The sequence below is a fragment of the Juglans regia genome, chromosome 11 (assembly GCF_001411555.2).
Source record: "Juglans regia cultivar Chandler chromosome 11, Walnut 2.0, whole genome shotgun sequence".
Classification (NCBI taxonomy): Eukaryota; Viridiplantae; Streptophyta; class Magnoliopsida; order Fagales; family Juglandaceae; genus Juglans; species Juglans regia.
The window spans coordinates 15,127,318-15,152,518 of NC_049911.1; the positions used below are offsets into that span (position 1 = coordinate 15,127,318).

At 36.5% G+C, this 25,201-nt stretch overlaps 1 protein-coding gene across 1 annotated transcript in view; it reads left to right on the plus strand.

The window, feature by feature from the left end:
* LOC108990931 (ALBINO3-like protein 2, chloroplastic) overlaps positions 1–25,201 on the plus strand; it is a 52,620-nt gene that overhangs the window by 18,099 nt on the left and 9,320 nt on the right. The window contains exons 4-8 of the mRNA XM_018965059.2: positions 2,965–3,036; positions 3,977–4,078; positions 18,547–18,606; positions 18,825–18,890; positions 20,934–20,981. Coding sequence (XP_018820604.1) covers positions 2,965–3,036; positions 3,977–4,078; positions 18,547–18,606; positions 18,825–18,890; positions 20,934–20,981 — 348 coding nt within the window. The remainder of the gene's footprint in view (positions 1–2,964; positions 3,037–3,976; positions 4,079–18,546; positions 18,607–18,824; positions 18,891–20,933; positions 20,982–25,201) is intronic.

Genomic DNA, 25,201 nt, shown 5'->3' on the forward strand with positions numbered 1-25,201 from the left:
GGCTGGAACGGATTTTAAAGATTTGTGAGAGTTAGTCTGATTATGTAGTTTTAGTATTATGGGATTCTGTCTCCCACATTATATTGAACTTAGGACTACCTCTTAAGTGAGGAAGTACTTATTTATGGTTAAATATATATGTGAGATGTTTAGTTCATTCTGGTATCAATTATTTTTATCACCCTTATTTCCGCTGCGATTATTGCATATTGCTAGTTGCATATTAGGATGCATTGCATATTAACTATCATGAACAGGGGTATGTAACCTTGTGTTGCATTTCTGTTTCTCCAAGTCTCCGTTATATCTCAAGCGGAGGTTGGGGGCGTCACAACAAATATAGATTCACCCACATGGCATCAAAAGTCTATAAAATTATACAAAAAGAAAAAAATATATTAAAACAAACATAGGGGTTGTCCCCACCCTCAAGAGGAGCAGATGGGTGGCCGGCCACCCCATTTTTGGGGTGTAGCCATCTTGTGCTGGGGCTGGAGTGGTGGCGGGAGGCTGTCTTAAAAATATTTAAGGATTTAGGTTTAGATCTTTGGGGTTAGGGTTTAGATTTTAGGGTTTAGAGTACTGGGGAAAAAATGTTTAAGTAGAATGTGAAAATAATCCTTGTGGTGCAGCTTTTTATAAAAGCAGTAGAATCCTTACGTGGTGATTTGAGATTGGAGGGTGTAAAACTCAATTTTACAGCACATCCTATTAGTAGTACAAAAAGTTGGTAGATCAGATGTTGAGAATAAAGGGGTTATGCAGTCAATGGCAAGCTTGATGCTCACCTAGGTGCTTAGGCTAGGCAAGGTGCTAGATAACACTTCAGTTTGTATCTAGTCAAGGATTCTGGCATAGGAAAAAGACGCTTTAAGCAAGAACCCAATACAGCTAATGGCTCAATTGTTAGATAGATCTATTGACACAAGCCAGAATTTAGGGAATCTTTTCTCATTTATATAGTGTCCAATGAATTCAGCTTTTACCTTGCTAACATTAACGCTACCAAGATTAAATTTATAAATACAAGGCATATGAGAATAGCAAGTATCATGCCGTGCGGTTTTTCTTGTTCTCTCTCTATCTCTCAATTAGCAAGCTTTTTTTCTATGTTTTTTCATTTTTCGTTCACCTCTCACTAAAATTCTCATTTCTCTTTTAAATGAGATATCAGGTTGCTTTTCATCTCTGTTGTTATGATGATATAACGATGCTCATATTGGTTGAATTCGTTTTGTATTGATGCACTATAAGTGTTCAATGTATTCATTGACTACTTTCATATATTGGTGCGGATTGTAATGCCTAGTGTGATGTGATCTAAGGTCCTAATGCCTTGGGAACTTTTCACTTTTGGCTACATGGATGAACATTTCTTATAGCATTCGTCTCATTTTTATCTGACTCTGAATTTTAGTTTCTTTATTAATGTAAGGGTAAGCATATCTCAAGTTTGCAGAACGTATGCAAAGGAAACATATAATAGGAAGAAGAAATATTTACGTAATGAATATTTGTTCTTTTTCAAAGGGGGTAGTTTCATATAATCTAAATCCATTGTGTTAGCTCTTTAGTTTCTGTCAAAGCTGTCCTAGCCAATAAACTAGAATGGAGATAGACCCAAAAAAGGGGAAAAGAGAACTTGAAAGAAAGAAAAGATAACACCGCCACCACCACCACTGAAATCCCTGAAACCATTACGTTGAAGTGAGGCACAATCTATCTAGTACTCGAGTGCCTCATGTCATGGCAAGGCACTCTGGATGGAGTCAGCAGTAGGTTGGAAACCATTACACCAAAGGTCAAGATTATCTATCAGGGTGTCCTTGGAAGTTAGTCCCTGTCCTTGGAAGTTAGTCCCTATATTGAGACTAGAACAAGCTCTCTCCTTTTTTTTTTTTTTTTTTCCTCAAGTCCATAATTGTATTAGCTAACCCAAGTGTGTGTTTATTTACTAAATCTGAATAGATTGAAGAGACCAAAAAGGCCCACATGAATTGTGCTGCTTATCTTGTTGTTGGATGTTAGATAGAGTCGTGGTTGGGTTGAGCTAAGGGATAACATACATAACCATGTGGATACCAGCTAGCCTTTCTTGTAAAGTCCCTTTGGTTCTTACCAGAGAGAGACTTGGGATTGAATTTGACTCCAATGCACACCATCAATGGGGTGGTTAACACAAGGGGAGATTTGCTCTTGATGTGTAGCTAGTATTCATTGGACCATAGAAATGGCAGAACCATGTTTGAGTAGACACTAGACTTCTATGATAAAAATTTGTATATTGTGGCTGTTTGAGCAGGATCAATTTACAAGGGATCTCAACTAGATCAAGGTGTTGAACATACTGGTTGGAACTGGTTCTATACATCAAAGCTGGAAGACTTCTATATCTTTCATTCCCAACAATTTGTTGACTTCAAGAGCCCAATTTGTATGGAAAAAGTCCAATGTTCTAATATCCCATGTCAAATTGACTGCATTACCGTTACTGTTGCTAATTTTCTGTATTGGAATTGTATGCTTGTATATGAGCTAGCTGAGTGATCAGTTATGTGTACAAATGTGCTGGAGTTAATGTCATGCGAAGTAATTTTATTGGCATCTGTAAACTTCATCAACAAATAAAGATACGGTAGAGAGTACACCAACTACTGGTCTCCTGCCCTTCTTTTGCTTGGAAAAAAATTTAAAATATGAATGAAAATTTACTCAATTATGGTAGCTTGTAGGAATGCTGGTGGGTTCGCCTGAGATTTGATTTTATAATCTATATTTTGTTGATTAACTACTTTTACATCATCAGTTATTAAGGGCTACAGAAATGGGTAGATCTACTTGAATGAAAGAGAAGACCTAAAATTAAAAGAAGTTTTGTGTAGGTTTGAAAACCTGACAGACAGAATATGTAGTTGGAGACGGTTTCTAATAATTTATGTTTTCTTTCTTTCAAATCTTCTGCAGATACCATGCTTTCTCTTGTGGATGACTACTATTCGGAGAATGTCACTGGATCAGCATCCTGGTTTTGATTGTGTAAGGCACTTAAGTAGGAGATAGATATATTCAAAGTTGTTTTTCATAATAGTGGTGTGATAATCAGAGATATACAAATATACAATTCCTTATTTTCATGAATGAATTATGAATTCCTCTTATGAAAGGCAGAATAAGCTGCTAACTTTCTTCAATTTTTACATTTCATAGTTAAATGTTCTGGGGCATGGCGTGCTTCTTTCAATGATGTGGAAGCATCACTTATTCCTATGATGATAAAAGGGGGGTCCTATATAAAGTTTATTTGAACTTTAAATGCAACTACTGCTGGAACTCTATACAGAATTTATCCTTATAATTACAATTTACACTTCTAGAAAGTATGGTAACTTTCATTTCTTGGTAGAAGTAATGCTAATCTTTGCCATCTTTGTATTCTGGAAATTAGGATGTGTTTGGTTGGCGGAATAGAGGGCTGGAAAGAAATAGCTATTTCCATGGAATGGCTATTCTTTTGTTTGGTTATCTTTTCTGGAGAAGCAATATGGGAATAACCATTCTCCAACATGAGGAATGGCCATTCCTCCAAAATATGAGAGGAATAGGAATTCCAGGGTCATCGATATAAAATTAAAAAAAAAAATTATTATTATTTTTTAAAATTTTGTGGGTGGTTGGCCAGCATCTATTTATTTTTTAATTTTAAAATTTCTTCTTTTTAGTTTTTTATTTAAACTTAAAAATAAGAATAATGGCATTTTTGTAAAAAAATCGTGAAGTCTGGATATTTTGGAATCACTTCAATTCCATTAAATCATTCCTTTAGGAATTGGAATGCACATTCCTTGAACCAAACATGTCTTGATGTTTAGAGATGTTTTCACAATATGTTGCAATTTTGAACTATCGTTGGAAATTTTATATATGTAGATTTTTCCAATTTCAGATGCTCATTAAAATTATCTTACATCCATTACAGGGTGGTGCTTTATGGTTTCAGAACTTGACTGAATTCCCTCACGGTGTTTCAGGCCCCATCTTTCCTCTGTTAATTGCTGGCTTGCACTATATTAATATTCAGGTATATGACTCTCTCGTCTCTTTGCACTGATGATCATAACTTGATCAAGGTTTCTTTGAAGGAAGGAAAAGTTATGATAACAAACACTCAATTCTATGAAACTAGACAAATGGAATTTAACTGGGCCGCTTATGGGGATGAGTGGGAATTTGAAACTTCAGTTCTTTGTCTTCTCTTGATACGACCACGGAGTAGTTTTGAACTGTAACAACCCCTCCCTACAGGTTAGGAGTGTTACGTGCTTTCATAAATGTGCCTGGTAAAGAGACCCAACTTAATAAAAAATATCTCACTTGTTGAAAAAATAAACCGGAAAATATACATAAAAACTCTCTCATAAAATACTAAATTAAAGATTCTCATAGCAAGAAATTTTAAAACTGTTCCTTTTGTGTAAAAGCACTTAATATCTAAGTCTGAAAATCCCTTGAAACCTGATCTATGCCTGGCCGACTGCTCGTCAACACTATCTTCTTTACCTAGACATTTTAATAACACAACAAACAAACAAAGAGCCAAAATGAGTTGAATACTCAATAAGTAGTACATCATACAACAAACATAATAAATATAGGGTTTTCTTCAAAAACGTGCATGGTTAATACTCATACCAACATAAACACGTGATATGTACTATGCATAACTCATTGAACTTGTCTTTCCCTTTCTTTAATGGCTAGCACACCTTAACGCCTGTGTATAGGTTTATGCACCGGTTCCATTGCTTGTGGCACAACAGGAATGGCTTAGCTTATCATCACATATTATGCTGGACTCTTGCACATCCACCCATAACTGCATTGGTACCATTCATCTCTTATGGCCATTCTTAGAGCTTCTTTCATAACTTGTCTTTTATCTTTCTTACCATGATGCATGTAAAACATATAATAACAGTATAGCTCATTGTAATCATAAATGAAAACATATCATGATGCATGTAAAACACATAATAAGATGACATTGAAACTCACTTTCATCATATCGTAACTTGGTACATAAAAAGGGGCTTTCAATAAAGGACCATACATACATAATACTTTAAAAACATTGTTTACAATATACGTAAGGGTATGATCATGCTACTTACCTCTTTGCTTCTATCAATAACAAACTTGTCAATAATCACCCACTTGAAGTTGCTGTAAAAGGGTTGGACTTGATAATGAGACTGGGTTGTTTCAATCTCTTGAAATTGCAGCAACTTTCCTAGGGTTTTCTTTAAAAAGATCAAGCAAGGACCCCAAGAAAACAAGCTGAGGTCTTCCTTGGTATTTGCAGCAGTTATCTAGTGTTATGGAATGGTTTTTTGAAGAACATCACATGGGATTGCTATAAAACTTTTTAGACTCGCAGCAGCCTCTGTTTTTCCAGTTTTCAGGTCATACAGTCCTTTTAATGAGACCTGAAAAACCTAATGATAAAGCTGTACGAATTTTAACTCATAGTTTGTTTTGAAAAGGGGCTTCTAAGAATCCTAATGGCTAGGAATTATAGGGTAAATATGTTCCTATTCTTTGGATCCATTTAGGAGTCATAAGTGGGGCTGATTTCTACTGTTACGAACCCTCCAATTCTGCTACTTCTTCCCAGTTGAAAAGAACAACAACGTTAAAGAGAAAGAAAGATGAAGAAAGTTTCTGATTTTCGATGAATCAGCACCTCCAAGTATGAATAATGTATTTACTTCAACGAATTGATACAACTCTCAATCTATGTTTTTTTATACATCTCCCACAAAGCTACCGTTATTATTGTTACAATTGGAAAGTGTAATTACCGATAAAAAAGATTGGAAAGGGTAATTATGTAATTCACCACATTAAGTAATCACGTGCCCGGCGCCCACTTCTTCCTTATACCTCTGCTACTCCTTCCTTCAATAATGCAATGTACCTCAACTGATCTATAGGAACCCAAGAGGAATCTTCTTCAAGTGCTCCTCTCCACTTCACAGGAAGCTCAATCAGTGGCTTATTATCAACAACAATCATACGGTGCTACAAAATAGCTTCTTGTTCAGTTCTAAAACCTTTGCGTGCATCTATTAGAGGCAAGAAGGGTTAAAAGGCAAGATGATAATATATTTGGCCAAGTAACTCAATTTATTTTTAAATAGATTGACAAAAGGGTATAATGACATAAAATCCTCAAAATAGATTAACAAAAGGGTTAAAAGGCAAAATGATAATATATTTAGCCAATTAACTTAATTTATTAGAGTATTATGCAATATGAAAATCAAGTAATCAACTAATTATATAGAATTTAGGAAATCTTAGTCAAACTCCCCAGTGCTATAAGGTACACGTTTAACATAATCCATACTTGTGGGAGGACATCATGTTGGGTGGTCGCACTTGCCTTCTAAAGGAGCATCCGGTGGTGTTCTTATTATGTTTGATAAGAGGGTGGTGGAAAGGTTAGAGGAATGTGTGGGTGAATACACTGTGGCCTGCTCCTTTGAGAATGTGGAAGATGGGTTCCAATGGGCTTTTGCAGGAGTATATGGGCCCAATATTGATGTGGAAAGGTCATTATGGGAAGAATTGGCGAGACTTCTTAAGCCTCATTTGTTTTCGCATATGAGATGAGTTGAGATTAAAGTTAAAAGTTGAATAACATAATGTTAGAATATATTTTTTTAATATTATTTTTGTTTTGAGATTTGAAAAAGTTGAATAGTTTATTTTATTTTGTGTGGGAATTTAGGAAAGTTGTAACGATTAGATGAGATGAGTTGAGAGGAGGGGACTTCAATGTCTCTCTTTTCCTGAGTGAGAGATCACGTATGACCCACATCACACCAGCTATGAGGGGTTTTTCTGATTTTGTCATAGAATATGAGCTCATGGATATTCCATTAACGGGATGCACGTACACTTAGCCAAACACTCGTGAACTCCCATCCTGGTCGAGAATTGATAGATTTTTGCTAACTCCAGATTGAGAGTTACATTTTCCGGATGTCACTTAGTGAAGGCTACCTAGGGTATGCTCAGATCATTTCCCCATCCTCCTAGACTGCGGGGGCATCCAAGGAGGAAAAATGTATTTTAAATTTGAAAATATGTGGCTTAATTCTGACGGTTTTGTAGACAAGATTCAACAATGGTGGTCTTCCTATGATTCCAAGGCTCTCCAAGTTTCATAATGGCAAGAAAGATAGAAGCGTTGAAGTATGATTTGAAGCAATGGAATGAATAAGTATTTGTCAATGTGCTTCTAAAACGTCATTCCCCTCTAGAGGAGCTACAAGGTCTGGAGGGCGAGGAGGAGGCTAGAACTCTCTCTGAACCCGAGAAAACTTGCAAGAGTCAGGTAGTCACCGAACTTGAAAGAGTAATGTTGATGGAAGAGATCTCTTGGAGACAGAAATCAAGGGCACTCTGACTCAAGGAGGGAGATAAGTGCACAAAGTTTTTCCATAGGGTGACAAATTCGCATCGGAGGAACAACGCTATTGATACGTTGATGATAGATGGAGCAGTTTCTTCAAATCAGTCAATCATCAAGAACCACATTGCACAGTATTATGAATATCTCCTAGCCGAACAACATCCTTGGAGACCGACAGTAGATGGACTGACTTTTTCAGCATTAGATCATCAGAGTGCAGGATGACTTGAGAGGCCCTTTGAAGATGAAGTAGAGTCGTCCGAGGTATGGCTAGCGAGTCTTGATGGATTCACAATGGGCTGTTTCCAAACTTGTTGGGAAGTGATAAAGGGCGACCTTAGCAGGTATTTCAAGATTTCTATAATAATGCTAAATTTGAAAAAAGCCTGAATGCTACCTTTTTAGCACTCATTCCCAAAAAGGTGGGGTCAATGGATGTTCGAGATTACCGTCCCATTAGCCTTGTGAATGAGGTCTACAAGATTCTCTCCAAAGTACTTGCGAACCAATTGAGTACGGTGATGGACAAGCTAATCTCGAAGCCGCAAAATGCATTTGTTAAAGGTAGACAGACTCTAGATTCCATTTTAATTGCTAATGAAGTGTTGGATGGATGACTCAAATCTCGAGAATCGGAGTTACGATGCAAACTAGATATGGAAAAAAGTCTATGATCATGTAAATGGGAAGTTCTTGCTTTATCTACTTGAAAGATGTGGTTTTGGAGAGAAATGGTTGAATTGGATAGAATTTTGCATCTCAACTGTCTGCTTTTCTGTCTTGGTGAATGGTTCACCAGTGGGTTTTTTCGACTCATCCCGTGGCTTGAGACAGGGGATCCTCTGTCACCACTATTTGTATTTGTCATGGAAGCTCTTAGTAAAATGATTGTAGGCCTTGTGGAGGGTGTTTTTCTCTATGGCTTCTCAGTGGGGAACGGTAATTATGGCTCTATCGTTATTTCTCACTTGTTGTTTGCGGATGATACTCTCATTTTCTATGGACCTAATACCGGGCATATACAATTTTTGAGGTCTCTACTTCTTTGTTTCGAAGTTGTCTCAGGTTTGAGAGTTAACCTATCAAAGTTTGAATTGGTACTGGTGGGGACCATTCCCGATGTGGCGACTTTAGCCTCTCTCTTGGGATGTAAGGTATTTTCTTTACCCCTAAAGTATCTTGGCTTACCCTTGGGCGCTTCCTTTAAATCAGAGCAGATTTGGAATGTAGTAATTGGCTCACCTTGATTAAGGTTGAGTTTGGATACAAAGATGATTTCAACTCATCTCATTTAATCATTACAATTTTTTCAAATTCTTTCACAAAATATAATAAATAATTCAGCTTTTTCAAATTTTAAAACAATAATAATATTAAAAAAATGATATTTTAACTTTATTTTATTCAACTTTTAACTTTCATCTCAACTTATCTCATCTCAACTCACTATCTAAACCTCACCTAAAAGTACTCTATTCAACTTACCCACTTATTTTCTGTCCTTGCTCCTGTTACTAGCAACGGTGGCAAACAGTATTGAGAAGCTACAACACGACTTTTTGTGGAGTGGTTTAGGGGATGAGTTCAAATTACATTTGGTTAATTGGTCAATAGTTTGTACTCAAACTTCAAAGGGTGGAATGTGAATTCATAACTTGATGAAGTTCAACCAAGCTCTATTGGGTAAATGGTTGTGGCGATATCAACATGAAAGGGGGCCCTGCGGAAGTTTGTTATTGATGTGCAGGTTGGGGAGACATGGGGTGGTTGATGTTCGAATGAGGTATGTGGCCCATATGGGGTGGGTCTGTGGAAATACATTAGGAAGGGTTGTGAGATGTTTAGGAGACATATACATTTAGTAGCGGGTGATGGCTATCGTGTCAAATTTTGGTATGACAACTGGTGTGGTGAACGAAGCCTCAAAAATACTTTTCCTGCCACATTTGAGCTCGCACAAGAGAAGGATGCAGCAATAACGGACCTTTTGGTGTTTTCTGGTGGCTCCCCTCAATGAAATGTTGATTTCATTAGGGCAGCCCAAGACTGGGAGTTGGAGATGATCACAGAGTTTTATGCGACACTGTATTCTATATGTATGACTGAGGGCACCATGGATAGGACGATTTGGAGTCCATCTAAGAAAGGCAAGTTCACTGTCGGATCTTTTTACAAAGTTTTAATGAGCCTAGGCATGCACACATTTCCATGGAAGAGCATTTGGCAGACAAAAGCTCATTCAAAAGCTTTTTTTGTTTGGACAACAACATTGGGCAGAATTCTCACTACAGATAACTTGAGGAAATGTTAGATAATAGTGTTGGATTGGTGTTGTATGTGCAAAAAAGATAGGGAATTGACAGATCATCTGTTTCTACATTGTGAGGTGGCGAGAACATGTGGGATTACTTCTTCTCAGGACTTGGTTTATCATGGGTCATGCCTTTGAGTTTGGTGGATTTTCTAGCTAGCTGGAGAGGTCTCCATGGTAATATTCACAAGTCCCAACAATCTGGAAAATGATCCCTATCTGCATGTGTTGGTGTATATGGCAGGAAAGAAATGATAGACGTTTTGAAAACTGTGAGAAGACAATGGAGGAGCTGAAAGTTTTTTTCTTCAAAACATTGTTCTCATGGGTGGGGGCTATTGTATGTAATGGACAAAATGTCCATAACTTTTTACGATCAGCTGTAAACTCTAGCTAGGTATTTCTCATGTATTCTCCCTATATACTTGGGGTTTGCCTACTTTTATGAATAAAATACCTTGATTACCGATAAAAAAAAAAAAAAAGATCTTGTAATTGTTTTTTTGAGAAATAACCCTGTGATGAGTTAATTAGAAAAATGACCCTTTGTTAATTTTATCGTACATCAATGTTAATCGAAAACACACAGGAACCTCATAGATTGACATGTATCAACTTTTATTTTGTCTTAAATAATTAAATTAACTTTTATAGAAAGATAATAATGAATAAATTTTTTGTATAAATAGAATTTATATAATAAAAACAGATTTTATTTTAAAATATCAAACTAAAAAAAATGAAAAAAGAGAGAGAAAGAAATGGCCATTTTGGCCACCCATGTGTTGGCCAAGCTTTACATAAACATAACAGTTTATATAGTTCTCTTGTGTTTTCCTTGATATGCACATTCATGATACTTGATAGCCACGCGGCAAAAGAAATATTTGATAGCCATAATCAAATTGAAGTACATGGTTAAATCACAATGTACCAAAAAGGCCATGACCAAAAAAGCTCACAACTTGTAGTGTAATGACCCGGCCCAATAATTTGAAGGTCGGAATATTGATAATTTTTATCGGACCTAAATTATATTTAATGGGTCATATTGGATAAGTCTATGAGTGATAAATTATTGAGGTTGATTAGGAGTTTTAATTAGGTTCAATAACTAGGTTAAATCCCATTTATTATTTATTGAACAAGTTAGACTCTTTTTACAATTCAAAGATCGTCCATTAGAAATTTATTTCAATTTAAAATCATCACTAATTAAAGTCCCATATGTAGTCTCAATCATTGCCAATCTTACATTGAATGAACTACTAGATTATGTTTTTAAATTCAAATTCTCTTCTTGAATGATCGCAACCGATTACAACTCGAACTTGTTGGCACACCCTCCCAAATTTCTCTATAAATATCTTCAATTTGTGTTATTTGAAAAAAACCATAACCTTCCATAAATGGAGCGGCCGAACCCAAGATACCCAGTCCAGCATCGTGATCAATTTTGTTTTGGAAATTTTAGAGAGCAACACTACAAGGTAAGTAGCTTGATTATAAATTAGGATTAACATACGTTAGCTAATTATATATATTATTATTAAAGCTAATTCTTTGAAAGCCAATGTTTATCTACCACGCATGTCATGATATTTACAAGCATCATATTTTATTTTGCATATTATAGTTATATATGTATTAATGCATCTCATGCATTTCATGTTGCATAAAATACATAGGTTTTCATAAGATCAAGTGTAAGATCAGAACAGTTTGATAAGATGACCATTTAGATGCATGGTACCAATGCCATTTATGGGTGGATGTGCAAGTCATGGAGCTAAGCATTGTCCACCATAGTATGCTAGAATACTATTAGTGGCTCCCTTTGCGGCTGCGAGATGTGGGGCCGGTGCACAACCTTGCACACAAGGTTAGGTTTGTAGGCCAGTATGTTAAGTCAGATAAGCCAAGATAAGTCATGTATGTCATAACATACGTATGAACAGTCATGATTTTAAGTTCTTAGCATGAAATATTTTATGAAAAACCTTATGTTAAATATGTTTACGTTTTGATGAGTTTATTATTGAGTCATCGACTAATTTTAGTTTGTTTTATGTTTTTAAACCACCCCAAATCAGAATATTTATAAAGGTAGCTGCAGGACGGAACTTAGTCTAGTGAGGCATGACAGTGGCTTAGATAATGTATAGAGATTTTAAGTTATGATTTCTTTATGGCACGAACTTTGAGAGATTTTAATAAATGCTTCCGCACACTCATTTACGATTTCAGTATTTTAATTCAAAACTATTCTATTTATTATAAGAAATCTTTATACTTGGTGCTTCCTTTAGAAAAATATATATATATATATATATATTTTTAAGTCAGGTTTAGTAGTCGCACTCGAGAATTTCTAAAAGCGATTTTATTCTAAATCCTGGGGAGTTGGGTGTTACATGTAGGTATGACTTTTATGCTAGCATAAGTAATCAAACACCAATCCATCTAGAAAGCCAACTTGGAATATTATATCGAGGTCAAAGCATATATAACAAATGAAAACATGTGGTGTCATGGGTACATAATGTCAAATTGGATTCAATGACCTCTTTGTGAGGGTTCTTCTCATTATATAGAAGAATATCACTAATTACAAAGCTGAAAATCAGCCATTACAACAATCAACTCTAACTAAATAAGGAAGCTATAAAAGTCCTACGAATTTACAGAATCAAGGCTGTGATCAAGCTATTTACAGCTACAAAATATTGTCTAAATAAGGAATATAAAATATGGTCTGAATAAGGAAGGTATGACTAAAATCTGTAGTGATGACTACATTCTCACTGACATCCCCCCTTAAATTGATGTTGGTCGGTCAAGAAGCATCAATTTGCCTACAAGAAACTGATGACGTTGTCATGTCCTGGCCTTGGTAAACACATCAGCTATCTGGAGGTCAGTGGAAATATGAGGAAGAGAAATAATACGAGATTCCAAGACTTCCTGAATGGAATGATAGTCCACCTCAATGTGTTTTCTCATGAAAGACGGGATTAGCAGCAATCTGAATGACACTAGTGTTGTCAGCATGGAGAGGAGTAGGATCTGACTGAACACAACCAAGCTCAGCTAGGAGCCCACGAAGCCAGAGAATCTCTGAACAAGCAGCTGACATCGCACGGTATTTGGATTCAGTAGAAGATTTAGAGACGTTCTTGTTTCTTACTCTTCCAAGAGATTAAAGAATCACCAAGAAACATGCACCAACCCGTGATAGATCGTTGTGTATCAGGACATCCGGCTCAATTAGTATCACTATAAGCAACAAGGCGAAGAGGAGTCCTAGTGGGGACCCTTGAAGATATCTAATAATGCGACGAACAATAGCTAAATGTAGATGACGTGGAGCCTGCATAAACTGACTAACCTGCTGAACAACAAGGCGAAGAGGAGTCCCAGCGGGGGACCCTCAAAGATATCTAATAATGCGACGAACAACAGCTAAATGTACATGACGTGGAGCCTACATGAACTGACTAACCTGCTGAACTACAAAAGAAATATCAGGTCGAGTAATAGTCAAATAGTTCAGGCTGCCCACTAACTCTCGAAACACGGTCGGGTCGGAAATGAGATCTCCCTCCTCACAACGATACTTCGCGTTTAAACACGGTTGGGTTAGAAAAGAGATCTCCCTCCTCACGATGATACTTCGTGTTTACTTCTAGAGGAGTATCCACAGAAGAAGTATCCTGAAGGCCTGCCAAAGTAATCAAATCCTGAGTGTATTTATGTTGATTAAGAAAAATGCCGGAGGAATCAGTATGAACTTCCAACCTCAAGAAGTACGTAAGAGGACCAAGATCCTTCATATGAAATGAGGCCTGAAGATGCTGCTGCAGTCTAGTAATCAAAGCAGAATCTGTCCCCGTAATAACAATATCATCAAATGAACCAGAAGAACAACAATACCAGTGGATGTATTGCAGAGAAACAAAGAGGAGTCATATTGATTCCGCTTAAAGGAAAGCTGGAGTATGGTGGATGTGAATTTATCAAACCATGCTCGGGGGAGCTTGTTTCAGCCCATATAATGAGTGTTTCAACTTACAGACATCCAAGGAAGAAGAGGATGGCAATTCAGGTGGAAGGGTCATGTAGACATCTTCTTTGAGATCATCGTGAAGAAAGGCTTTTTTGACATCCATTTGATGAAGGGGCCAACTTTGGGAGGCAGCAATTGACTTTTTCCGCACTGTAGTCAATCGGCGCAAAAGCCTCCTTATAGTCCACCCCATACTCTTGTCTATTGCTAAGTGCAACCAACCGTGCCTTATACCGATCCAGAGTCCCATCAGAACGTAGCTTAATCGAGTAAACCCACTTGCACCCGATGGCCTTAATAGTAGTAGGACAAGGAACAACATCCCATGTGTGATTGTCCTGGAGAGCTCGAAGTTCTTTAGCCATCGCCTCACACAAACATTCATGTTTAACTGCCTCGAAATTACGTGATGGAATGGGAATGAAAGACAAAGTAGCATGGAGAGAGGTATGTGAAAAACAATACCGATCAAGCGGACGAGATACTCTGGTCAAACGTCGAGGAACTGTGTGGAAGTCTGGATCACCCGTAGAAGAGGCAGTCTGTGCAGGGTCAAATGGCGGATCGGGCTCAGGAAGGGGCAAAGTTGGTCATCGTCGCTCATACACAAGTCCAGGTTTGAATCGGTCAAGAGAAGTAGTCAAGTCATCAAAATGCGGCAAAACATGCATCTCAGGTAAAGACTCAACATGACGGGAAATACAAAATCTGTTAGAGCATGGATCATAGCAAACATAGCGTTTGTGTGAAATACTATAAACCATAAAAGTGCACCTAACAGATTGAGTAGATTATTTATGACGTTCATGGGATGGCAAATGAACAAAACAAACAAAACCAAAAGTATGCATATCAAGATAACGAGGATGCTGATGATAAAGACGAAAGTAAGGAGTGTCAAAGTTCAAGACACTGGAAGGCAATCTATTAATTAAATAAACCGTCATAGACAAGGCTTCGACCCATAATTTAGGCGGAACAGAGGATTGAAGCAATAACGTACAAACAACATCCAACAAATGTCTACTTTTCCGTTTAGCAACACAATTTTGCTGAGGTGTATAAGGACAAGAGCTCTGAGAAACAATGCCTTTTTATTGGACTCATGAACTCATGAGACATATATTCACCACTTGAATTAGACCTTAAAGTTTTGATCCCTGACGAGAATTGAGTCTCAACATAGGTGATGAATTGTTGAAAAATAGAGAACCTCAGATTTAGAACGTAGAAAATAAATCCAGTTATACTTAGTATAATCATCAATGAAAGTAACAAAGTATTTATAATTCGCATGTGAAATAACAGGAGAAATTCGGAGAAATTCCCCACACATCACTATGAATCACATAAAAACATCGTTCAACATGACTACCATGAGAGGGAAATGAAGGAGACTTACTTTTACCTAATTTAGATGTGGAGCAATCAAAGGAAAGATGAGATGAAAATTGATCTTTATTGCCCAACAAACTAGAGTTTATTAAATGAGATAAAATAACAGAGTTAGGATGACTGAACCATTTGTGCCATACTTCACCCTTATTGTTTACAGTGGTACAAGTTAAAGAAATAATAGCAAGAATGGAAAAATGCAGAGGAAACAATCGTCCAACTTTAGGCCCCTTCGCGAGTATCTTCTCTGACACCTGATCATGCACAAGACAACCATCACGAGAAAAACGAACATCACAGTTGTTATCAACCAACTGGCCTACTGATATAAGATTAGTAGAAAGCTTAGAAGATACAAAAACATCTTGAACTGTGGAATGAACATCACCAATAGGTAACTGACTACCATCAGCAATCTGAATATGCAACAATCCATTATAAGTCCGAACATTGCTAAGTGTCAGAAGAACTAGTCTTGTGAATAGACGCACCAGAATCAACAAGCCAAGATAAGGATGGTAGTGAACCTTTACCTTGCAGCCCTAAGGCTGAAAATGCTGAAATAATCATCTGTTGAATCGTCTCGGGAGAAAGAGCAGATAAATCACCAACAATAGCAGAGTTAGCGGAAGTAGATGGACTCACAGTGGCTTGATAAGCATTCGCCTAATGATTCTGGGGACGTATAGGACATTCTCTGATAATATGCCCCGACTTCTTACAGTAGTTGCAAGATTTCCTTGCATAGTGGGCAGCAATATGTCTGTAGTCCTTGCAGCTGAAACATTCAACTTTCCGCATGTCACATCCCTTGCCTTTCCCGTGAGCCGCATAAGCCACGGCATTTGGTATCATTTTGTTGTGCTGGTAAGTTGCTTGGGTGGCAAGACGCTGCTCCTCATGAAGTAACTCACCAAAACAAACATTCAAAGAAGGCGATGGATCACAATTCATTAAATTGGAACGAGTGGCCTCAAATTCAGGTCGTAACTTCATTAGAAATTGATCCCGCTTGCTTTGTTCATGAACTTCCTGCACAACATTGAGAGATTCTTCCGGTACCTTGGCATAAATCATGTTAGTAAGTTCTCCCCAGAGATTATTAAACCCAGAAAAATAATCTTGAATGGAGAGATCGCCCTGAGTGTAACTGGCGATCTCGTACTCCAACTGGAAACACCGGGCAATATTGTCCTGATTATAAGTACTCCCACCTAGATTTAGCAGTCTTATATGGCCTTAGATTAAGAACAATAAGAGGATCAACAGATCCTAAAATCCATGTCATCACCCTAGCATCTTTGATCTTCCATTGAGCCAACTTAGGAATCTCAGTAGGAGCGGGATTACTCCCATCTATATGACCTCATAACTCTTTTCCCATAACAACTAAACGAAATTGAAATTCCCAAGTAGAGTAGTTCTTATCCGTGAATTTCACAGCAAATGAATCGGAAGACATGATGCCTGTAAGAAAAAAAATACAAGTCCAGCCAAAAAACAAAATACCTGCCCACTCCCTACAGACTGTGCTGACAGAATCACCTGCACCTGCACACCAAGCCCAAATTGCACAGAAAGTGCCGACAGAACCACACCCAGACAAGAGTGCCAACAGCCAGAAAAGGACTTCTCAGAAATTGTCGACAACCCTAAAACGCTGCACAGAACTCGCTGACAGCCCACAAACAAGAGTACTGAGATCCTAGTCTGATCTCCAAGAACTATCGCAGCCCAATAATCACCAAAAACTCCCAGACAGTGCCAATAGTATTAGAAAACTATCACCCACCAAGACAAAAAATTGTTGCAGCCCTCAATTCACAGAAGGTGCTGAAAGTAGGAAAATTGTCACCTACCAACAGAAAAAAAAATTTCCTCACTAGAAAGAACCGAAACTATGTGTAAGTGATGGCTCTGAAACCATGTCAAATTGGATTCAATGACCTCTTTGTGAGGGTTCTTCTCATTATATAGAACAATATCACTAATAACAAGGCTGGAAATCAGTCATTACAGCAATCAACTCTAACTAAATAAGGAAGCTATAAAAGTCCTACGAATTTACAGAATCAAGGCTGTGATCAAGCTATTTACGGCTACAAAATATTGTCTAAATAATGAATATAAAATATGGTCTGAATAAGGAAGGTATGACTAAAATCTGTACAGTGATAATAACTACATTCCCGTTGACACATAAATGACCTTCAATATCAACTAAGTACATGAGAATATTTATTAGATCATTTTGGCTCTTGAAATGATATTATTTATGTTTATAATTACAAAGACCCACAAGAGAGCTTAAAGCTCACTTTTGTAAATGCAATTCGCTTTTGTTACGCGAAGAGCTTTGGCCTTGGCGCTTTGCTCTTAAGCACGCTTTTAATAACACCGAGTTTCCCCAGAATCACTTAAAAAGCCTAGTTTCACATGGTAAGTAGTCAATGTAAGATTTTTCTTCTACGAACACCTTCATAACTTACCCACTCTATGTGCCATTTTTTTTTCTCAATATGGAATTTAGGTGTTTCAAACTTTCCCTCTTAAATTCTTGGTTTCCTTGCTGCGGTAATGCCATGCAGTGCCCAATATCACAGGGTTGATACCATATGAATGGCCTGGGGAAAGGGCAAGCCACATCTGGACTATAACTCCACAAAGACTAGTCAATTTGAAGCTTCCCTAGAATCACTTATAAAACCTAGTTTCACCTAGTAAGTAGCCAATGTGAGACTTAGCGTCCTTGACACCTTTGTAACTTATCCACTCTATGCTAGTTATTATTTTTCCCAATGTGAGGCTGGATGTTACAGTTTGCCTGGTCGTAGCTTTCCCATCTAAGCTCATCAAAGTTTCAATCGCTGTATGCACAAGTAGTTGCTTGTACTATTTTTTCTTGATAGGTTGTCGGTTGTACTCCTATTCATAGCCCTGGTTATAAGATCATTACAACTGCCACTGATGCTAAATAGAATACAAGTTTTATGTAACAAATTTATAAATTTGTGGATGACATAATTTGCCTACACCGTACAAGGGTGTTCCGTAGATAGGTGTGTTTGATACTCTTGTCAAATCCTCTCAAAATGTTCCAAATTTCTAGCGACATCTGCTTGAATATTTTGGTTGAAAGAACACCATAAAGCACTATGACCTCACAGTTTGCAGATCTGACAAAGCTGATTGGAATGACTTGAGTCGGATGATATTCTTGCAGATTTTTTTTTTGGATAAGTCAATATTGGTAGTATTAATGAACAGTTACTAACTTTTTTTCAATCAATTTACCAGGTTTCTTTGGGGACATCTTCAGTTGGAAAAGGAAATGGCTTGTTTGGCTTGATGGCAAAAGTGAGTGGATACAATTTGTGGACAAATTCAAGTGGCATTGTTATTTTATAATGTTTCGTATATTGGTTTTTCTAAAGTGAATAGATACTAAAAACTTCATGGACATTGTTTGTTTATTTCTTTTAACAGGTTATATATACATTTATTGTCATGTAACTATTTTGATGTATATATTTTTAATGTGCCATAACTGATTGGGCTTCTCTTTTTTATTGCAGTACTACAAATTCTGCTTGGAGTTTTTTTCTCTGCCTTTATTTTTTATTGGTTACTGTATCCCTCAGGTAAAAGCTATGTTATTTTTTCAAACTTTGTAAAGTTAATTGTACTGCGTTAGATAAAATTTGTATTGTCTAGGCATTCAAAGAAATTCCCTAGTTATTAGGTGAGATTTGAGTTGCAACAAACTTACTTCTCACCTATGACACAAATTTTATGTTTTAAGTTAAGTTTTATTTAAACATTAGCAAACATTGGTTAGCCATAAGGTATAGCTTTCTTTTGTAAGTTTTCTGTGTCAGAATGTGGAGAGCTCTATTCTGCTGTCAGTCTGGGAAATAAAATGCAAGTAGATAAAATATTGCCCCTAATCAAATTGTATCCAACATCTACAGGATTTATTACCTTTCCTTAAAGTACCTATTGGTTTCTGTGGTTTCAATGATGAATCAATGACAAGGTAATTAATAGGGTTTTTAAGAAAAATCATGAATGCAATGGCTAGGCAAGATTGGCAAATACCATAAATGTAGTTCCCACCCACATCTTTTATATTAACAGTGTGTTGGTTTACCATTAGAGAAATCTTCCATTATAAGAATTAGGTGGACATTGAGGTCATGGACTCATGGGCTCTATTGATATTGAGTGCATCTGTAAGTTCAGAGTTAGGCGATTGAGAATCTACCCTGTTCAAGGCCCGGATTTGAATAGCTATAGAATACCAACACATCTGATAAACAATTATGAAGCTCAGATATGGATATGTGATATGGATAATCATAAGGATAGGGTGATATGTCAATGCTTAAAAATCTAGGATACATGAGGGATGCTTACATTAAATGATAAAAAAATGAGTTAAATTATATATTTATAATAAAGTACAAATAGCATCAAAAGGCATAAAATAAGTGAATATGGGACTGCTTTAAAAGTTACATATAGGAGAAGAGACAGTCCATGATCCATATTTGATATTCGTAGGATTTATAATTTGATGGTTTCTAGCCTTTTAAAGCTCTAGATCTTGTATTTAACAATTAGTGCCTTCTTTTTCCTGAAGAAAATTCAACTTTTACCTTGGAAATATGTGTTCCATAACCGAGTTGTATTCATTCAATAACATGGAGCATCTCACTGTTTTCATGCTGCATCTTTGGAAATCATGGTATATGATGTATCCATGCTTCCTAGTCTAACAATAAGGAACAAATATAAGTTTGTTTGATTCCACATTGTTTAATTTTCTTATATCGAATGGTATCTGGATTGATAGTCAATAATGACACCATCTTGAAGTAAATATGCAATGTCTTGAAAAGTTGGGGACTTATATAAGATGAAGAAAGAGATGAAATTCTTCCACTCCCTGTTGGGGCACATTACATGAGACTGGCAGCATTAACTGAAACAAGATTGTTCCACCTTGGTCTTTTTGGACCTTTTAATATCGTTAAATTCAATGCCTAATATGTGAGCTGGTGTGACATTTTATATGCTTTTCGTTCCAGTGAAATGGTATCAAAGGTGGAGCTGGTAGGGTCTGGATGTTGACCTTTAATCTAAATCTAGACCAACTTAAAACCAATGTGTTGACATCCTTATGCAGTACTCTTGTTCTTTAAAATTAATCCTGCCAAAATTTGTTGGTAACTTGGTTGACCTGATTTAAAAGGTATGAGCCTTTGCACTGGTAATTAAATTATAATCGCTTAAAGCTGTCTTGCTACTATCTTGCAGCATTAAAATGCTCTATGGCATATATCTCGCAAATATGATAGACATATGATGTTACTAAACATCTTTATGATGGTGTTACGCATGGCAGTTTGTATCATTGCTATCTGGAAGCTGTGCAGTCTTTATCGCAGCATACTTCCTCCATGGAATTATGCCAAGAAATGGTGTCAATTGACCTTTTGTGTATTATGCTTAGAACTAAAGCCACTTCTGTTAAGGCCACCTACACTCAATTGGTTAAAACATCCCCTGTTACCTACTTTCTTGCTGCAATTCCTTTATTTGACAGTAAAGTCCAGTTCTCATCTCCCCTTCCATCTTTCTTGAAGCAGATAATAATTAATATCTCTACGTTCTTTTTGCAGGGGAGTCTAGTCTATTGGGTTACCAATAGTTCATTAAGTGTCATTCAGGTGAGTGACTGCCACCTTTCCATGATTACACTAAGAGTTTATTGCTTTGCATTCAAGAATTCTTTATTTTTTTATGTGCCAATATTCTCGACAATATTTTTGAAGGCTCAAGAATCAGTTTTAATAAATTTGGAATATACTCTGTATTGCCCTATTTTTTTTTTTTAAATTTCCTGAGAACTGGAGCAGAGAAAATAAATTGGCAATTCATTGTTTTTCTCCAAATTTGTGGTTGGCTAATGGATTCTTCCTTGACCAACTCTTTTTTTGGCCAGTCCTCTATGTAAGGATCATATAACTATACCAAGTGAAAGCTTGATTTAATTACTAAGTATGGAGGATGGTTCCTTTATGCTTAATTGTAACGACTCCATCTCCCCGTTATAGAGATAGGGTAATTGAGAGGCGTCAGACATACAAATTTGGGTCTCATGTCCTTCAGTTCTATTAAGTTTCATTATCAACCTAGCATGTTTCTAGGTTCAGTTTGATGGCAGCGGAATTTGTGATTGATAATTAATGACGTACTGGTTAAAGAAATTGCAACCCGTTGACAATTTTGCAAACCACAAGTTAAAATATTGCAATTGTCAAAAACGTTGGGCCACATCAGTCCACTTAGTTAACAACTGAAGATAAATAACTTGTTCTTAACTTAATAGAAATTGAAACTGATAAAACTCAACCTTAGGGGTAGTAGTAGTCTTGTTATTCGGTTGGATAGTGGTCTGCTCCTTTCCTCCTTCCAGGGGTTCTACTTCCTCTGCAAAAAGTATCTGTGATCCCAGTGGGCGAAACTGCAGGTGGTACTACCACGTGGGATATAATCTTGTAAGCATATTCTAGGAAAAGAATGAGTAATTGCATATAGGTTTCGTTGTACTTCCCAGGTTTTCATGAAACGGTGGTGGTTCATATGCCAAAGCAGATATCGAGGGAATTACATATACAGAAATAAACAATATAAAACAGTAATAAAACAGATAATCATTGACATTCAAATTGTCATTCATTTTCCATGAACCCATTTTCTTCATCTATCTTTTTGTCAGGATTCTTCCCTTTTTGGCCGTAGGTTTGCCACGCCCAACTTTACTCTCTCTAGAGGTGGCTGCAGGAATTCCACTGGGATTCTTCCTTCCCAACCGTAGATTTGTCTTGTCCAGCTTTACTCATTCCAGAAGTGGCCAAAGGAGTCTGGCTAGGATTCTTTCCGTCCAACTTTACTCACTCCAGAGGTGGCCAGAGGAGTTCTGCCAGAATTCTTCCCTACCTAGCCCTAGGTTGCTATGCCCAACTTTACTCACTCGAGGAGTTTCACTGGGATTCTTTCATTACCAGCCGTCGGATCATGACTCATTCCATGACATTCATCCAATCATGACGATGATATTTTACAAAATATTTTTAACACTTCATAAAATAGGTTCCATTAAGAAAATCATCATGTCAATAAAACACGCTATATAAAATCGGCTATGAGAAGTTAGTTCATGATTATTAGTTTTCCTGTGGTCGTTGGGGTTTCCTCGTTTTTTACCTAGTTTTCGGTTATGCATTAGTATAGAGTATAAACTTAAGCTTTTGACAGTTAAACCCCTAATGTTTCATTATTTACAGAATCTGTTCGTGTTTCTTTCTTATTTACTGTTTTAAACCTATACTTGTATTATTTGCATTTGGAACCCTAAACTTTATAAAATTTGTATTTTGACCCCGATTTCTACCTTTTCTTATACTTCTCTTTCTTCCTCTTTCTTTCATTTTTTATGCCTATTTTTATTTAAAGATATTCTTAAGTGCTAAAATCCCCTAGCAGCTGAATGGTATAAACCCCAAGTTTGTATAGTTTCGACTTATTTCTTGGTAATTTTTTCCTTAACACCTTAAGTCCTATTTTTGTACACTTAACCAACTATAAATTTATAAAAAAATCTCCTAACACCCGGTGCCAATAATTAAAAAAAACTCTCCTAACGCTTAATGGCCAAGACATATATGTGTATGTATTCTTAATAAGATTAAAACTACTTTGCCTCCCCATTTTGACCACTCCATTTGACCGCTGGTAAAATTTTTTTTTTTTTTACTTAGTGATTAAGGAAGTGATTTTAAGTATATTGGTGTATTTTTTTATTTTTTAAAAATATTTAAATGTATTAAAAAAATGTGAAAAAAAAGGAAAAAAAAAAACCATTGGGCGGTATGCCCAACAGTAAGAGTGGGACGGCAGAGTAGCCCCACTCTTCTTAATAATTGTGCTCTCAACCATTGTTTACAACCTTTTTACACCAACCCTAATTTATATGTTTCAGTCTACTTTACTTTCATTCTATTTGTTTTTTTGATTGGCACCAGATGTTTGAGAACAAAGTCCTGACTAATCTTGTGGGTGCACAGGCTCTTGGCAAGGAGTTTCTTGTAAGTGCACCTTGGGTAATTCAAGAGGAAACTCCCCCGGTTCCCGATGACCCCTAGAATTTGTTTGCATCCAAGAGGATTAGGCTTGGGGAGCATACCACCAAGACCAAGACCCTTACTATTCGATTTTACTCATGTATTTCCAAGCCTATAAATCTATAGTCATGGCCGAAACTTTAAGTTCCTCTTTCTCAGAGATTTCACTTCAATTTAGCATAAAATTAAAAAACGCTAACTTACTATGATGTGGCCGAACCTCCATCTTTGTAACTTTTCTTCATTTTATTGTGTTTTATCTTTATTTTTCCTTTTTAGAGTTAACAACACCTGTAAATATGGCTTTGAATGGTCGAAAAGACTTTACTTTTTAAAGGAGCTAAGCATGGTCAAAACACTCAATCATAAAATGGTTCATTTTTCCATAATTATATTTCTTAGATCACTCATCTATGGAATTCAAATTTGGTTTTGGTTTAGATCATCCAAATCCAAAACTTTTGTGACTTTCTCTCACTAATAGTTGTCATTTTATGGAACCTCAGACTTTATAGCACAAAACGATGCTCCAACATGACATTTATCTCTAAAATGAACCTTAGTTCTAACATATATGCATAATCTAAAAACATATAACGTTTTCCAAACAAAATATACCAAACCCAAGACTACATTGACCCCTTATCATCCGATTTTTGAAATTATCTATAACTCATGCTTATTGTTTTTGAAGGATTAAATATCTAAACATCATATTAACAAAACTTCCAAGTTAGAGAACGAACTTGTTCTCGAGGTATTGAAGCTCCTATGACTTATAACTTTTTTTTATCGGTAATCAAAGTATTTTATTTATAAAAGAAGGCAAAACCCAAGTATACATGGAGTATACATGAGAAATACCTAACTAGATTTTACAAACGATGGTAAAAAGTCGTGGACACTTAGTCTGTTACAAACAAATGGCCCCCACCCATGAAAACAATGTTTTAAAGAAAAAGACTTTCAGCTCCTCCATTGTCTTCTCGCAATTTTCGAAGCTTCTATCATTTCCTTCCCGCCATATACACAAACGCATGCAAATAGGGACCATTTTCTAGATTGCTGCGACTTGTGAATTCCCTCGGAGACCTCTCCAACTAGCTAGAAAATCCACCAATCTAAAAGGCATGACTCACAATACGCCAAGTCTTGTAAAAAAATAGTCCCACAAGGTCTTTGTCACATCGCAGTGTAGAAATATATGGTCTACTGATTCACCCTCTTTCTTACACATGTAACACCAGTCCAACAACATTAACCAGCATTTCCTTAAATTATCTATGGTGAGAATTTTGCCCAATGCTACTGTCAAAACGAAAAAGGTGGCTTTGGAAAGAGCTTTCGTCTGCCAAATGCTCTTCCATGGAAATGAATGTATGCCTAGACTCGTTAAAACTCTGTGGAGTGATCTGATTGTGAATTTACCTTTCGTGGAAGGGCTCCAAATACTCCAATCCACGGTACCGTTAGTCATACGTACAAAATACAGTGTCGTATAGAACTCTGTGATCTCCTCCAATGTAACACCCCGAGTCCAAAAGTGTGATTTATTATTATTATTATTATTATTGTTTTTGTTATTGTTATTGTTATTGTTTTATTAGATATGTCTTGAGGTAGTAAATAGTATGATCATATAAATGTATGCGTATTGTGAATATTATTGTCATATATGAAAATATGATGTGCTTATGATGGTTATCTACGCTACGCTAAGAGACAAGCCAATGTTAGATTCCTTTCATGATCTTGAGGGAATA